This window comes from Octodon degus, unplaced genomic scaffold (genome assembly GCF_000260255.1).
Source record: "Octodon degus isolate 3935 unplaced genomic scaffold, OctDeg1.0 scaffold00073, whole genome shotgun sequence".
Taxonomy (NCBI): Eukaryota; Metazoa; Chordata; class Mammalia; order Rodentia; family Octodontidae; genus Octodon; species Octodon degus.
The window spans coordinates 7,663,730-7,680,997 of record NW_004524649.1 but is presented as its reverse complement, the minus strand read 5'-3'; the positions used below and the strand labels follow the sequence as shown (position 1 = coordinate 7,680,997).

The 17,268-nt window shown below is 49.0% G+C and overlaps 2 protein-coding genes across 3 annotated transcripts in view; both read left to right on the top strand.

The window, feature by feature from the left end:
- The window catches only part of Pet117 (PET117 homolog), a 3,847-nt gene extending 2,326 nt beyond the window's left edge, over positions 1-1,521 (top strand). Inside the window, exon 2 of the mRNA XM_004635600.2 lies at positions 1,356-1,521. Coding sequence (XP_004635657.2) covers positions 1,356-1,505 — 150 coding nt within the window. The 3' untranslated portion in view covers positions 1,506-1,521. The remainder of the gene's footprint in view (positions 1-1,355) is intronic.
- A 215-nt stretch (positions 1,522-1,736) lies between these two features.
- Kat14 (lysine acetyltransferase 14) overlaps positions 1,737-17,268 on the top strand; it is a 25,616-nt gene continuing 10,084 nt past the window's right edge. The window contains exons 1-6 of one of the 2 annotated variants that reach the window (XM_004635599.2): positions 1,737-2,010; positions 3,728-3,846; positions 9,216-9,337; positions 10,767-10,948; positions 12,307-12,723; positions 12,800-13,362. In XM_004635599.2, coding sequence (XP_004635656.2) covers positions 1,749-2,010; positions 3,728-3,846; positions 9,216-9,337; positions 10,767-10,948; positions 12,307-12,723; positions 12,800-13,362 — 1,665 coding nt within the window. In that variant the 5' untranslated portion in view covers positions 1,737-1,748. The remainder of the gene's footprint in view (positions 2,011-3,727; positions 3,847-9,215; positions 9,338-10,766; positions 10,949-12,306; positions 12,724-12,799; positions 13,363-17,268) is intronic. The other variant, XM_023720184.1, reaches the window with a different exon arrangement.

The window sequence follows — 17,268 nt, the reverse complement described above, 5'->3', positions numbered from 1 at the left end:
AGCTTGTTCTAAGTAGGTGCTTTAGACCACTGAGCCATCTCACCAGCCCCTGTATACTTTTTTTGGTAGGACAGGATCTTGTTATGTAGTTCAGTCAGGCCATGAACTCACTCTGTAGCCCAGGTAGCCTGGAACTCAGGGTGATTATCCTGCTTTAGCCTCCTGAGTTCTGGGATTACAAGTGTGTACCATCATGCCTCACTAATTTTCTAGTATTCTTAACAGTTTAAGATTTCCATAATGTTCTTCCTCCCATGCACTTTTTTTATTATTGTTATTTTGCACACTGGGAATTGAACTGAAGGCCTTCATACTGAGCTACATCCAAAGCTCTTTATTTTATTAAGTTTATTGGTACAATTTAGATATACCTATACATTCATCCTAAAAAATTTGTACCTATACATGACATATCCTGGTTTCCCCAGCCCTTTATACTTTGAAATAGAGTTCTGCTAAATCTCTAAAGTATTCAAACTGGGCTCAACTTGTGATTTCCCTGCCTCCACCTTGAAGGGTGCTGGGATCTAGGTATGTACCATTTTACCCAGAGTTGATGTTGTTTGTTCGCCTAGGATAATTGCTAACAGTAAAATAGTCCGCAGTGTTACTGCAGTATTTTTATCCTACCCCTCCCCAGGCCTGCTCCCACCGCACACAGCAATGTGGGTTGAAGTCAAAGCCCATGCTATCTTGTGGTTTTTTTTTTTTTTAATTTTTTAAAAATTTTTTATTTATGTATATGTGTGTGGCCAGCTCAGCCCACCAGGGGGCGGGGCTGGCTGGCATGTGGTGCTGGGGGATTGAACCTTGGTCCCTGTGCTTTGCTAAGCTTGTTCTAAGTAGGCGCTTTAGACCACTGAGCCATCTCACCAACCCGATATCTTGTTTGTGAGGGACAGGGTTTCACCAAGTTGCAGTGGCAGGACTCAAACTTTCGATCTTCCTGCCTCTTTCTCCCAGAGTAGTATTGGCATTGCAGGGAGATGGCTCAGTTGAATAAACACTTGCCTGGCAAGTCCAAGGACCTGAGTTCAATCCCCAGTTCTAGGGGGGAAAGATTCAATGTAGTGCTGGTTTTTTCCTTTTCATTATTTTCTGTAGTCTGTGTTCAGGAATTTTATAAGCCATACTAAGAAGTCATTTAATGATAACATTATTGTACACTGCCACATTTGCCTTCTGGTTTCTTTATTACATTTCACATTTGGACAGAGAGTTGAAATAGTAATCGGGTATTTGGAATCTGAGTGTCTGAAGTGTATTTTGGTAACACTGGTATTTGGATTTGAATGGCACAGGATGGGAACCACCTGCTCAGGGCGTTACTGAAATCTGTTTTCTCACGCTGTTAGAGGCTTCGTGACGGAGTGATCCGAGACATTGAGAGGCAAAACCGGAAAAAAGAAAACATTCGTCTTTTGGGCGAGCAGATTATTTTGACTGAGCAACTTCAAGCAGAAAGAGAGAAGATACTGTTGGAAAAAGGATCTCAGAAAACGTGACTTTCAGTGAATGTGAACTATTTCAGGGACAGAGCTCCAAGAAGGTGAATGTGTATGTGTTGATAAAAAAGGGCTTGGTGAGACCTTCACCCTGTTTCTCATCACTGTCCTCTTAGGGTGATGGAATGAGGGACAGTGGACCCAGTGTTCCCGGGTCCTGTTTTAAGAAACCCTGTGTCTGAGAGAGCAGGCACGGAGCTGCTGTGCCGAGCTGGGTGTGGGCGCAAGCACTTCTGCCCCGCAATGATGGAGAGCGGCATCCACCTGAGTGGCCTGCTGAGCCGCCATGATGACGAGGCCACCAGGACATCAACCTCTGAGGGGCTGGAGGAGGGTGAGGTGGAGGGTGAGACCCTCCTCATCGTGGAGTCGGAGGACCAGGCCTCGGTGGACCTGTCGCATGACCAGAGTGGGGACTCCCTCAACAGTGACGAGGGCGATGTGTCGTGGCTAGAGGAGCAGCTGTCCTACTTCTGTGAGAAGTGCCAAAAGTGGATACCAGCCAGTAAGGAGCTTCTCATTCCTTTGATCTGTCAATCCCAGGGTGAAGGTTTGCTCTTCCAACCCATGAAGGAAACGTGAGGGTCCAGTAGACCTAGATGAGTTACTATATTATTAATGTAGTTGATCAAATTCAAACTTCAAAAAATAGATACATTTGTACTGATAAAAATTATTGTCAATCTCTAACCAGTTGTTAAATTAGCATTACTGGTAGTAACCCAACAAAAATTAGAAAATTGGAAATCCTGTGTTACTTAAGGAAATAACCACATTTTTCTTAGCAAGATTATGTTACGGGTTGGGGATCAAATTCTTGTCCCAGTGTAGAAGTAAAACTTAAAACTTACCATGTTCCAGGCTTAGGAGATAGCTCAGTGGCCTAAGTACCTGCCTGACAAACCCAAGGCCCCAAGTTTGCTCTCCAGTACTGCAAAACTTAACAGTGTTTCATCTGGCTTGTGTGGGAAGTGCCGCGGTCTAGGTGTTGAAGGCTTGTCCCAGGTCCAGTCTTGCTCCTGATTCGTGGTCTCCCTTACCTGGTGACAAAAGTTGCTGCTTCTGGAGTTTTAGCTGTCCCTGCCCGGCTCTTGAGCTTGCTTTACCAGCTGTCATGGGATCAGTTGCAACTCAGGCTTTCCCCAGGCAACAGTGGAAAGATGCAAAGATGGCTAAGGGAAGTGCTTTGTGCAAGAGGATTCCTGACTGAAAAATAAGCTGGTAAAATTTTTGTAGTCACTCATTTTATGCAGACATTTTGCTCAAATGTTTTCAACTATGCAGATTAACACTAATAAGAGTAACATTTTTGGCCAGGTGCAGTGCACACCTGTAATCCCAGCTAAGGCAGGAGGATCTCTGTGAGTTTGAGGCCATAGTGAGTTCAAGGTCAGCCTGAACTACATACTGAGACCCTGTCTCAAAAAAAAAGAAAAATAAAGAAATAACATTTTCTCAGAAAACCTGGAACATTCTGCTTAGCTGCTTCTTGTTTCTGAGTTGTCTGTGCCTGATTCTGACAGGTTCTGCCCAGATGTCCCAGTGGCTGTCTCTCTGGCCTCCCCTGGTCAGTGTTAAACTGCCCTTTGTGGCTCATGCCTGCTGACCTCTGTCCCCACACAGACACCAGACCTTGTGAAGGGCAGGTGACCATTCTGCTCCATAGAAGTTCTCTCAGCCTGGGCCTCTGCTCACTTGTATCCTCCCTGAAGCCACATCTCCCTGGCACCTGTGGCCACTCCACACCCTTGCACCCCTCCTCTTCACTGATTGCCACTCCCCCAGGCCCGTCTTTCTCCTCATATCTCCTGTGGGGTGGGTACCTTGCTTTTAGGCCCTCCCTCTGCCCCTTGCACTTCTGGCTGCAGTGCCCACCTTAGGCCTTCTGGTTCTGTCGGGGTGGCCTGAGAGACCGTTTGAGCAGGTTTCAGGTGCCCACAAGCAGGGAGCACAGGGAGGTGTGGCTTGTTTCCTCCTACGTAGCCCTCAGTTTTCAAGTTGTGGCCCTTGCAGCCCCAGTTGTTAGCCCAGAGAAACATGCCAGCATGAGGATTTGGTAGCAGGGATACCCTGTTCTGTGAGCCTCACCTTAAGAGAGGCTTGGCCTTGTACAAAGGAGAACATGGGTGTGGGTGCTAGACAGCCATGCTGAGGAGCTGAGCAGCACTGGGGCAGCAGCTGCTCTTGAGCGGCCTATGACTTAACTTCTGTTTTTCTCCTAGGTCAGCTGAGGGAACAGCTCAGTTACCTTAAGGGTGATAACTTTTTCAGGTTCACTTGTTCTGACTGCTCTGCAGATGGCAAGGAGCAGTATGAGCGGCTGAAGCTGACATGGCAGCAGGTGAGTAGAGGGCTTCAGACTGTGTCTCAGAGCTTTGCTGCGAGGAGCCTGTGGGGAGCTTTTGGGTTGTCTTTGTTTGTTTGAGCCAGGGAATCACTGTGTAGTTCAGGGTGGCTGTGAACTCTCACTAGGTAGCCCAGGCTGGCCTCAAAACTGAATAATCCTCCTGCCTCTGCCTCCCAGGTGCTGGGATTACAGATGTACCTCCACCTGCCAGGTTTGGGTTGTGAGGGGCCCTTTTATTTGTTTTGTTTTTATTTTTTGACACATAAACCAGGCAGGCTTTGAACTCACTTAGGTAGCCCAGGGTGGTGTCCAGCTTGCAGCGATCCTCCTGCCTCAGCCTCCTGAGTGCTAGGAATTATAGGCATGTGCCAGCATGCCTGGCTGGGGGCTTTTCATTTCACAGTGAAAAGAGAATATGGGATATTTGGAGATAGAAGTCTTTGGAAGTTGGGTTGGAGATTCTTAAAAAAAGTCATAGTTTATTAATATGTAATGCCAGGTTCTGATTTTAATTAATTAGTTAATTTTTGCCATGCTGGAGCTTGAACTCAGGGCCTTCACTCTGAGCTATATCCCTAGTCCTATTTTTTCTTTTTAATTGCCCAGGCCAGTCTTAAATGTGGGATCTTCCTGCCTTAGCCACCTAGAAGGCTGGGATTACAGATGTGCACCACCATGGCCAGCTAAATTCTCATTTTAATAGTAAATGAAGTTCGTGTGTTTCACCAGCTACTTTAGAACAGTAAGAACCACATGATGCCACACTGGAACTGAGTGAAGGAAGTGTGTGCAGAATGTGAGAGCTCACATAGCTCAGTCTTCTTTGTTGGAGCTCAGATGTTTGAGTATTTTTTTTTCGAAGAGAATACTTATGTCCACTCTTAAACTGTCTAGTGCCAACACAAGTCTAAACCAACTGAACTCTGAGCAGTAGCTTTCCACTGACTTCTAGGTTGTATTAATATTTTTTTTAAATATTTATTTATTTTTATTTATTACATTTTTTTTTTTATTGTGTGTGTGTGTGTGGCCAGCTCAGCCCACCAGGGGGCGGGTCTGGCTGGCATGTGGTGCTGGGGATCGAACCGCGGTCCCTGTGCTTTGCCAAGCTTGTTTCAAGTAGGTGCTTTAGACCACTGAGCCATCTCTCCAGCCCCAATGTATTAATATTTTTTGCTTTTTAAAAATATCAGTATTTATAGGTAAGCTTGGTATGGTCACTCACACCTGTAATCCCAGCACTGGGGAGGCTGAGGCAGGTGGGTCACTTTGAGTTTGAGGTCAGCCTAGGATACAAAGTAAGACCTTGTCTCAAAATCCAAAACCAAAACCCAATAACATTAACAACAACAAAGCTAGTCTTCAAGTTCTGAAAAAGATGAATTATGCATGATTCATTTGGTTGTTATGGGAATCCAGCCCAGGGCTTGCTAGTGCTAGCTTGCAGCCTCCCTGAGAGATGCCCCTCCCTGGGGTATAGTTACACAGCCATACTAAGTGTCTGTCTCAGTTACTCTTCTCTCGTTGCTGGGACAAATACCTGACACCCAAAATGAAGGAAGGGAAGGTTTTTTTTTTTTTAATATTTTTTTAATAATTTATTTTTATTTATTACATTTATTTATTGTGTGTGTGTGTGGCCAGCTCAGCCCACCAGGGGGCAGGGCTGGCTGGCATGTGGTGCTGGGGGATCGAACCGCGGTCCCTGTGCTTTGCCAAGCTTGCTTCAAGTAGGTGCTTTAGACCACTGAGCCATCTCTCCAGCCCCGAAGGGAAGGTTTTTTTTAGCTCACAGTTACTGGAGGTTTCAGTCCATACTGGCTCCAAGACAGAGCAGCACATGGCAGAGGGCAGCAGTTCATGGCAGTGGCAAAGAGCACAGAGCAAAGGGAGTGGCAGCAGCTCAGGCAGCTAGTGAGCATTTCTCCCCACCTTACATTGTAATGCACATTACTCACCTGAGGGCAGGTGCAACATCCACACCCACAATAATCATAAACTCCAGAAAATGCCCCAGGATTGATTGAGGCTTTAGGGGGACAACTAGACACAAACCGCAACAGCAAGCTTCAAGCCTGTCCTCAGGCAGCTAAAGCTAGACACTTTAGAGACTGGTGCATGTGGTAATTACCCATAGCACATTGTGGGGTTTGTTTGTTTTTTTGGCAGAACTGGGGATTGAACTCAGGCCCTTGTGCTTGCCAGGGAAGCGCTTATTCTACTGAGCCTTCTCCCTGGCCCCTAGCACATTGTGTTTTGAAGAGCACGAATCATTAAAGATTGTAGGTTAGGTACTTCTGGCCACCTATGGTATTCTTCGTAGTGGGTGTAGCAGCCCCTACTCTGACCTTAATTATCAGTGCTTTATTAGGCCAATTAGGAAATCTGTCAGTGAGGAACATAGGAAACTTTTTTTTTTTTTTTTTTTTTTTGTGGCAGAACCTGGGATTGAACTCAGGCCCTTGCTCTTGCCAGGGAAGTACTTATTCCACTGAACCATCTCCCTGGCCCCTAGAAAATGTTTTTTGACTTGCCAGGAAAATATAGGTAGAGCCAGGGGTGGAGGTGCACACCTATAATCACAGCACTCTGGGAGGTGAGGCAGAAGGATCACCTTGATTTCAAGGCCAGCCTGAATTGTGCAACAAGACCCTGTCTCAAAAAGACCAGAAAAAAGAGACTAAGGAATGACTTTTTTTTTTTTTTTAGTCTGTATTCCTTTTTTTGGCTCTGGGAATTAAACTCAGGATCTTGCACCTGCCAGCCAGGCACTTAAGCCTGAGCTGTCTCCCCAGCCCGACTCCTTTAGATTGTGGTGTGACACCCATGAGCTGTACCACTACTCAGTGTGTAGCTGGGCGGTGTTCTGTGTGATGTACGTGACCGCCGCTGGCCAGTTCCAGGCTTCTCTGTCCCTAGCTGAGTTTCACCTGTATTAGGCCACATTCGTTGGCCAGTGTGGATCTCAGCGGTGCTTTTGAGAACTCTGGTCATGGGACTGATCCTGTTGTTGGGTTAAGGGTGGTGAATGGACTCATGCAGTGTAGACCCAGCCCTTCACAGAGGGTCGCTGGGGATTGAACACTGGTGACACAGATGGCAGGGCATTAAGTCAGCTTAATAAAGCTTACTTAAAGCTGAAGGGTGGTCCTTGAAAGAAGTTGTTTTTAAAGAATTGTCTTATAAGCTGGACATGGTGGTGCACACCTGTGATCCCAGCATTCGGAGGCTGAGGTGGGAGGATCACAAGTTCAAATCCAACTTGGGAAACTTGCCAACATAGTGAGATCCTATCTCAGGATAAAAATTTAGGGTCAGGGAGATACCTTAGTGGCATAAGAACCTGCCTGGCAAGCACAGGTTCTGAGTTCAATCCTTGGAACAAAATAAATAGTCCTGGGGTTGTAGCTCAGTCCAAAGGCTCTAGCTTCAATCCCAATGCCCAGGTCAGGGACATAGCTCAGCAGCATAAGTGTCAGCCTGGCAAGCACAAAGTCCTGAGTTTGATTCCCGGTACCAAACAAACAAATAATCTTGGTGCCCAAAACAAAACAAAGCCCCCTCCTCCCAAAGAAATCCCCCCCCCAAAAAAAACTACATAAATACAGATGGAAAGAAATGTATGAAAAATGTATGTACTTTTTTTTTTTTTTAATGACAGAGTCTACAGGATCTACAGGGTCTCACTGCATAGATCAGACTTGTAATGATCCTCCTGTTTACAGCCTCCCAAGTGCTGGGATTATAGGCACGCACCACCACACTCATTCTCAGTGGCCATCTCAGCACGTCCCAGGGGCAGGGCCAGCACAGCAGACCTGGGGATGGAACTCCCAGCAGGCCCCTGTGTCTGCCTAAGCAGGTGCTTTAATCCACTGAGCTATTTGGCTGGCCTAAAAGGATAATTACTAAAATGTCAAAAGTTTTTTTTTTTTTTTTTGCTTTTTTATTGTTGTTCTTTTTGAGACAGGGTCTTGCTATGTAGTTCATGCTGGCCTTGAGCTCACTTTGTAGCCCAGGCTAGTCTTGAATTCACATTTGTCCTCCTGCTTCAGCCTCCTGAGTGCTGGGATTACAGAGGTGTGCTACCATGCCTGGCTCTGCTTGCTTGCCTGTGCTCACTTGCTCGCTCACGCTCTCGCTCTCTCTCGTTGTCTCTCTCTCTCTCTCTCTCGCTCTCGCTCTCGCTCTCGCTCTCGCTCTCTCTCGCTCTCTCTCGCTCTCTCTCGCTCTCTCTCGCTCTCTCGCTCTCTCTCGCTCTCTCTCGCTCTCGCTCTCTCTCTTTCTCACTCATGCTCTCTATCCCTCTCCCCCTTCTTCCTTCCTTCCTTCCTTCCTTCCTTCCTTCCTTCCTTCCTTTCTTCCTTTCTTCCTTTCTTCCTTTCTTCCTTTCTTCCTACTTCTGCTGTTCCTTCTCCTTTTGCTTCTTCTCCTTATCTTCTTTCTTCCTGTGTGTGCTGCTTCTCCTTCTGGTCCTAGGGCTTGAATCCAGGGCTTTTGCGTGAAGCTACATCCCCAACTCACTTTATTTCTTTATTTTGAAACAAGGTCTTGCTTAAGTCACTGGGTTACCCAGGCTGCACTAAAACTTGCCCTCCTCCTGCCTCAGCTCCCAGGGTGCTGGGATTATAGGTGTGCGCTACCACACCCAGCAAAAGTTATTTTTTGATGATGGATGTAAAGTGATTTTTACTTCCTCCTTTGTTATTTTTGTGATTTTAGAGTCTTTTACAATGAACTTGTGTTATTTCTATTTCTGGAAATCTCTTCCCTGATTAGGGCTGTGAACGCTGCCTTACAAAGAGTAGCAGTGGGGTGGGGAGACAGCTCAGCGGTCTAATGCCATGGCAGCCCTGGAACCGCAGGCACACTGTGCTGGCCACCGAAACCAGGTGTGGTGGCCCATGTCTGTCATCCCAGCGCTGGGGAGGCTGAGACAGGAGGATCACTATGAGACCAAGCTGTGTGATGAGACCCTGTATCAAATAAATAAAAGATTAAAAATAATAAAAATGAAGAGTAGCAGTGCTAGCCAGGTTGGGAGCTGGAGCAGCCCAGCCTTCCATCCCGTGTGCACAGGTGAATCTCACAACCCTGAGCAGAGGGTGGGCAGCGCTGTCAGCGAGAGGGTACAGGATGGGGCGGGGGGCACACCTGGCCGCTGTGGGGGCTGGGGAGGGCAAACACGCCTGTGTCCACCCTCTGTCCTAACGTCCCTCAGCCACACAGCAGGCCTCTGTAGGAGACAGAGGGACTGTCTGGAGCTGAGTGAGAGATGCCAGCTCACCAGCCTAGCAGGGGGAGAACTGTGGACCCAGACACCCTGGGCTGTGTCTCCTAGCCCTGTCCTGTCTGTGTTGCAGGTCGTCATGTTGGCCATGTACAACTTGTCCCTGGAAGGCAGCGGGCGGCAGGGCTACTTCCGGTGGAAAGAGGATATCTGTGCCTTCATCGAGAAACACTGGGCCTTCCTGCTGGGAAGCAGGTAGTGTGGTCTGCAGAGCCGACTTGGCCAGCAGAGGAGAGCTGCAGGGCTGCTTTCCTTGGGGCAGTCACAGAGAAGCTTGAGTCCTAGGATTTTTTTTTTTTTTTTTTAACTTTTTTTGTTTGTTTGGTTTGGTTTTATATTTTGAGACATGTTCTCACTGTGTAGCTCCGGCTGGTCTTGAATTCACTCTAACCCAGGCTGGCCTCAAACTTAAAGTGATCCTCTTGTCTTCTGAGTGCTGGGATTATAGGCGTGCGCTACCACACCCTGCTTCCATAGTTTTCTACTTGCAAAGGAAAGTATTGTTTTTTGTTTTTTTCTTTCCTGAGCATGATGGTTTTGCTTTTCTTTTTCTTTCTTTTTTTTTTTAAATTGTCGTTTTGAGACAAGGTTTCAGTATGCAGTACTGCCACACACTGCCATGCCTAGTCACATCATGTTTTTGAAGAGTTATGACTGTTAAAAATTGAGGAGTATTACAGGGATTTGTTGGTTTGGGGACTGGGCGGGGCAGGGGAGAGGATTTAGAAAACAAAGACAAGAAGCAATAGCTGGGGTCAGGTGGTGCTCCATTGCCTGACTGGCAAAGGACCCAAAAAACTACAAGGGTGTTTGTTTATACTTTTAGGTATAAAGGTATGCCATGCCACTGAGCTACATCTCCCCTGCTCCCTTTTTTTTATTGTCTTTTTGAGAGAGAGAGTCTCACTATGTGGCTCAGGCTGGTCTTGAGCTTTCAGAGATCCTCATGCCTCAGTCTCCTGAGTGTTGGGATTACAGGTGTGTACCCCCCCCCCTTTTTTTTTTTTTTTGCGGAACCAGGGATTGAACTCAGGCCCTTGCCAGGGAAGCGCTTATTTCACTGAGCCATCTCCCCAGCCCCACACCCCCTTTTTTTGAGACAGGTTCTCCTTAAGCTGTTCAGGCTGGCTTTTGCAGTACTGTTTAGTGTGCTGCTGCAAGCCTGTAATCTGTGATCCCACCATTTAGGAGGTTGAGGCAGGAGGGTGACTGAGACTGAGGCCAGCCTGGGTTACGTAGTGAGACCTTGTCTCCAAAGAGCAAACCAAAACCAAACTGAAATGCCTAGTCTTGGAGTGCAGTTTCTTGGGGGTGGGGGTGATAAGGGAGAGCCCCAGAAGGTAACTGAACCCCAGGTCACCCCCTCAGGGGGGCAGGCAGGATAATAGGAGGCAACAAATGTGCTTTGCCTCAATTACTTCCTCTCCCAGCCCTGTGTGGTAAGCTCTGCCACCCTGCCTCTGCAAATGAAACCGAGACAGAGCCAGGATTCCAAGCCAGGCACACCCGAGGCTCCTCTCGTGGCCCTTTCTCTACGTCCCTTAGTGCTCAGGGTTGCATGGCTCCTGCTTGTGTGTCCGCACAGAGGTGGATTGAGCATCAACTGCTTTTCCTTGGGCTCCAGGAAGAAGACCTCCACTTGGTGGAGCACTGTGGCTGGCTGCCTGAGCGTGGGAAGCCCCATGTACTTCCGCTCCGGGGCGCAGGAGTTTGGGGAGCCAGGCTGGTGGAGACTGGTGCACAACAAGCCACCCACCCTGAAGCCTGAAGGGGAGAAGCTGTCCAGCTCCTCGCTGAAGGCCAGAGGTAGTGTTGGGTGCGGCATGGGGATGCTGGGCAGGTGGAGTGGGAGCGCAGGCCTGCCGTCCCAGAGCCAGTCCCCCTGACAAAGGTAGTGTCCTGGTGACATTTGACTGGGTGTGGCTTTTCCTTTAGATGCCTTTCTTGTGGATTCTACAGCTGGCTTGTCACGGACGGAGTAAGCTTGGGCATTGTCAATCGAAGTCTTCATTTTGCTTTTTTTTAGTACAGGGTCTCACTGTGTAGATGGACTTGTAGCAATCCGCCTGTGTTTAGCCTCCCAAGAGCTGGGATTATGGGCACATGCCACCACACCCAGTCTCAGACACCATCTCAGCTGCTCTGGGGGTGGGGCAGGCATAGCACACTGGGGATTGAATCTCAGCGTGCATCAGCCTAAGCAGGCGCTTTAATCTGCTGAGCTATTTGGCTGGCCCTTTCATTTTGCTTTTGTTACGGCTGCTGGTTTGCCGGAGTGTAGTGGTTTGGTTTCATGTTTGGACCACCAAAACTGGGACTTCTGAGCTGTGGAGTGAGTTCCAAAGTGGCTGGGTTTCGGAAAGACATCAGCCATTGGGGAAACTAGAATAGTCTTGAGTCTGTGGGGCTCTGATCTTCTGGGATGCCTGTTCATCTTACCCAGCCTCCTTGTTCCTCATGGGTTGGTAATTTCTTTCTTTCTTTCTTTCTTTCTTTTTTGCGGTACTGGAGATTGAACGCAGGACCCTGTGCTTGCCAGGCAAGAGCTTATTTTACTGAGCTACCTCCCCAGCCCCTGGATCGGTAGTTTTGAGACAGGAGCTTTCTATATAACCCAGGCTGGTCTTGAACTCACAGTCCAGGGCTGTGATTGTAGGCTCATGCCACCACACTGGCCAGTGTGAACCTTAACCAGTTCCAGTAGGTAAAAGGTAGCAGTATTTAGCTGTTTAAATTTGCTTTGTTTTCTCTCTCTCTCTCTCTCCCTCCCTTTCCCCCCCCTCTCCCTTTCTTCATCTTTCCCTCTCTCCCTCTTCCTCCCTTGCTCCCTTGCTCTCTCCCTCCCTCTTTCTCTCTCTCAAAGTGTCTCACTACGCAGGTCAGACTCATACCTCCTGTCTTGGTGGCCAGCTCAGGGTGGGCATGGCATGTGGTACCTGGGATGAAACCCGAGTCTTTGCACTTTCCAGGGAGGCCCTTAAACCACTGAGCTATCTCCTGGTCCTATAACTTTTTTCTAAAGAGAAGTCTAAGTCCTTTAGGGCGCTTATAGGGTATTTCTCTATACAGAACCCTGTGTGGGTGCACAGTAGCACACTGTGGATGACAGTGACATTACAGTGGAATGGTTATCTCAGAAGTTGTCCCTGTGTGCTCTCTGGCAGCCTCGAAGCCCATGTTGGATCCCATCATCACTGTGGAGGGACTCCGGAAGCGGGCCAGCCGGAACCCTGTGGAGTCCGCCATGGAGCTTAAGGAGAAGCGGTCTCGCACGCAGGAGGCCAAGGACATCCGGAGGGCCCAGAAGGAGGCAGCTGGTTTTCTGGATCGGAGCCCAGCCTCTACACCAGTCAAATTTGCCAGTCGGGCCCGCCGGCCAGAAGTAGTCCTGGAGAGGGGCGAGGTGATCGATTTTGCATCCTTAAGCTCCTCAGACCGTACTCCTCTGACCAGCCCCTCACCGTCTCCCTCGCTAGACTTCTCAGCACCTGGGACACCAGCATCACACTCAGCCACACCGAGCCTGCTGTCGGAGGCCGACCTGATCCCTGATGCCATGCCCCCGCAGGCACTCTTCCATGGTAAGGGGGCTGCCATCAGCTCTTCCGGGTCGGGGGTGTCCTTGGGCCTTGGTAACACTGCCCATGCCCTGTGCAGATGATGATGAGCTGGATGGTGACATTGACCCGGGAGTGGAGGACCCACCGCCGTCCTTGGGGCCTGCAGCTTTGGGCCCAGGGGCTGGAGGCAGGAAGAAGGTCAGAGCCCCCGAACACATCAAACAGGAGGTGGACAGTGAGGAGGAGAAGCCGGACAGGGCAGATTTGGACAGTGAGGACACAGACTCCAGTGCGTCCCTGCAGACCCGGGCACGGGATAAGCGGAGGCCACCCCTACAGAAGGACATGCGGCCACAGGGGCCCCGGTACACACCCGCCAGCATCTATGAGGAGAAGCTGCTGCTGCGCAGGCTGGAGGCCTGTCCTGGCGCTGTGGCCATGACGCCTGAGGCGCGCAGGCTAAAGCGCAAGCTAATTGTCAGGCAGGCCAAGAGGGAGCGGGGGCTGCCCCTCTTTGACCTGGACCAGGTGGTTAATGCTGCCCTCCTGCTTGTGGATGGGATCTATGGAGCCAAGGAAGGGGGACTGCCCCGGCTTCCGTCTGGACAGGCCACTTACCGGACCACCTGCCCAGACTTCAGAATCCTGGACCGATATCAGGTGAGTGACCACGGGCAGTGTGGTAGGACAGGCAGTGCGCAGTGGGTGCTATTATGCTGAGACTACTGAAGTTGTAACTGGGTTTGGTGGCCCACACTTGTAGTGCCAGCATTCAGGAGGCTGAAGCAGGAGGATCCTTTTGAGTTTGAGGCCATCCTGGGTAATATAGTGATTTCAAGGTTAGCCTGAATTGCATAGCAAGATCCTATCTCAAAAAATCAAAATAAATAGAACAAAAGTCATGAGTAGTTTTTGGAGAGAGAAGAAAACAGCAAGGGAGAATAATGTGAATATTTCTAGTCTTTGTGTTTCAAAACTGTTCAATATAAATACCTTTCAATATAGCTGAGCTTTTCTTTTCCATCGGACATTCAAGATATAACCTAGAAAACCACAAATGAAATACACTGGGGGAGATAGCTCAGTAGAATAAGCACTTCCCTAGCAAGTGCAAGGGCCTGAGTTCAAACCCCAATTCTGCAAAAAAAAAAAAAAAAAAAAAAAAAAAAAAAAAAAAAAAATACACTGGGGGAAATTGTATTTATTTGAGCACATATGAGCTTTTTTTCCTCTTATTCCCTAAGCTGTGACTGTGCGTCCTTTAGCTTGCCAGGCCAAACTAAAGAGGAGGAATTGGCGGCATGTAAAACATGTAATATAATTACTGTATAGAAGTAACAAAGCTTTTTAAATTTTTTATTTATAATATCAAAAAAGGGCACCATGCACTGTATAGTGGGGGCACCATGCCACCCACAGTCTGCACTCCAGGCCACATGACAAGCCATGAACGAGAATTCTCCCAGCCTGCTGAGAACCCTGGAGGCTATTCCAGGTTTGTCACCATCTGCCGATGCTGGGCCGGCCTGCCCTAGGCAGTGGAACATTTAGTTGCATGTAGCGTTGGAAGTAAGTTTGCCATGATCTGAAGTGCATGGCAGGTTGTGCTAGGCAGGTTCGATCCGTCTACTCCAGGAGACTTGTGCACTGGCAGCTTTGATGTCCTCAGGAGGGAAGCTGCCTCCTGGAGTTAGAGCAGAGCCGCCCTTTGCTCTGGTGGTCCAGGAAATGGATGCGGTCATGTTCTGAGTCACCTGCTGCCAGCCTTCCTGGGCAGGTCAGTGACAAGGTCATGTGAGTCACGGGGCTGAGCATCAGGCACCAGGAAACATGCAGAAGTCTGGGCAGTAGGACAGGACCCTTTGCAGTCCTGCTGGAGCACCCATGGTGGCCCTGTCACTGTGGCTGGCTGGGGAGCTGACTGAGACGTGGATGCCATCTGGCTAGGGTGTCCTCTGGGGTTATGGGGCATGGTCAGTATGACCTCAGCCCAGACACAATTCTGGGCCCACCCTCTGTGGGCTTAAAATGTGGTCAGGGGCTGGGTGAGCTGGCACACACCAGTAGTCCCAGCACTCAGGAGGCTGAAGCAGGAACATTACCATGAGTTTGAGGCCAGCTTGGGCTATATATATAGCGAGATCCTGTCTCAGGAAACTAAAAGGTAAAGGAAAAAACAGACTGATGAGGGCTGGGAGATGGCTCAGTGGAATGAGCGCTTCCCTGGCAAGCGCAAGGGCCTGAGCTCAATCCCTGATTCCGCCAAAAAAAAAAACCAAAACAGACTGATGGGGCATCAGGGATTTTGTGATGATAGCCTTTGACTCACCCTTATCCCTACTGTGCTGCTCACACTGTGCCTGAGGTTCAGTGGTCGCCCTGGCCCTCCTGTCACCTCCCGTGTTTGAGCTGCTCTTCCTGGGGTCTGCCTTCGCCTGCCCAGGAATCTTCCCTGGCTTTCATGGGGCGGTGACTCCCCAAGGGGAGCTTGCAGGATGAGGTGGGCCAGCCTTGGAAAGCACTGTGTGAAGCCAGCAGCAGTGCTAGCAAAGCCCAGCAGGGCAGCGGCCCCACAAATTGGGGGGCCTCTTGCCCCCTTGGTGGCCAGATACTGTCCCAGGAAGAGTGACCTCAGCAGGGACCTCTGCACTGCTCAAGAGCCATGTGATGCCTTACTGGAGGTGCCAAGAGGGCTTGGCCACCTGCCCCAGTGCCCCACACAGGAGTCTGCAGTGTGGACAGGCTGGCTTACACTAGGCCAGGGCCCTCCGGCTTGGGGTAAATTGATCACCGTTGTTTCTTCTCTGGATCTCATGTGCTTACCTAAGTCTGTTCCTGTAGTTGCAGTGGGGCTTTGCAAAGTGCTAAGATGTGGAGCGTGTTTCCATTTCCTATTCTCTGCCTCCCCCTGCCTTCTGTGGGAGCTGTCGGTTACCCAGGGTGCTTCAGAACTGCCTGCAAAGATTTGTAGGTGTTCACAGCTTATCTTCCCTATCAGGGCTGTGACTTAGGACTTTTGAAATGTTGTGATTTAATTGCTGGTCAGAATTGTTTTTTTTTTTTTTTTGTGGAACCGGGGATTGAACTCAGGCCTAAGCATGTGCTTAGTTTGCTGAGCTATCTCACAAACCCAGAAAATGACAGGTTAAATTCTGACTAGCAGGCCAGGGAGATGGCTCAGTAGAATAAGTGCTTCCCTGGCAAGCACAGGGACCTGGGTTCGATCCCCAGCACCACAGGCAGTGCTGGCCCTGGTCCCTGGGCTCACTGATCTGGCCACCGAGACTGGGTGTGGTGGTACATGCCTGTAATCCCAGCTCTGGGGAGGCTGAAAACAGGAGGATCGACTATGAGTCTGAGCTGCATAGTGAGACCCTGTACCAAATACATAAAAAATAATAATTTAACCTGTCATTTTTCTTATTATTGCTTTAAACCAAGATTTAATGCCTTGATATCAAGTCTGCATCTTGTACAGCAGTTAACCACTAGGAAGAATGTATGTAATATGTTAATTTTTGAAACTGTCCTACCGATTTGGTTTGAAACTGTCTCATTGCTATTTGTTTCTCAATAAAATTATGGAAAAAATAAAAAAAGGAAAAAAAGATTTAATGCCTTTTTAAAATTTTAGTATTTTGGGTATGTGAAGATTTTAAGATAACTTGGTAATTGGTTTAACCCTTTTTGAGACATCTTTGTATTGCAGGCAGGCCCTGGACTCACTATGTGTATATATAGCAAGACTTTGTTTCAGAAAACCAAAATAAGTGCCCCTTGTTGGCATTGTCTCCTTTGCCCATTAGCACACTTAACCTGTGAGTTGTGGTTACCTTATATTCCTGGTCCAGTCATTTCACCATCTCTGCTGCTTCTGAGTCTGAATGTAATTCTGAGGCTTGTTCTGTTTCTTCAAACTGAATTTATAAAAAGGAGGCGTGAAGCACTTTAGTAGGCAGAAGTGAAAGCACTCACGCTTGGTAGGCAGCATGTGGGGAGTGAGGAGTGAAGGGGTGTGTGCATGCATGCATGTGTGCCTGGGCTGTTTCTGCCGCAGCCTAGGCCCAGTCACTGGAAGCCTGTGGGCTGTGTGGTGTGGGGCTGGACGCTTGGTCCCCCGGCCGGGGTCTTTTGGGGGCCTGTTGCTGCTTCTCCCACTCAGGCAGTTAGGTGAAAGGGTAGACAGGGGCAGGAGGGGGGCTTCCTTTCCTGAGGGCAGTGGCTCTGAGGGAAGCATTTCCCAAGGACTGAGGACCAGCAAGGGCTCCCTCCTGCCTGAGCTGGTTCTGTCCCCTCCCCTGCTGGAAGGACCCTGGGATAAGACGGTGTCACTCTGTGACCTTGTGCAAGGTGTGGGGCTACCTGACAGGGACCTGCACCTGCCCGTGGTGGAGAGCCAGTTGCCAGTTGCCAGTGACAGCTCAAGTGCTCAGCGGGCCAGGCGGGAACTGGTTCTGCTGGTTTTCCAGTGGGTGCCTTTCTTTCTAGTCTGTCTTTCCATTCAGGTTCAGGTTGAAGAAGATACATTGCCTTTTACAGTTTGGTCAGCTTTTTATTTATTTATTT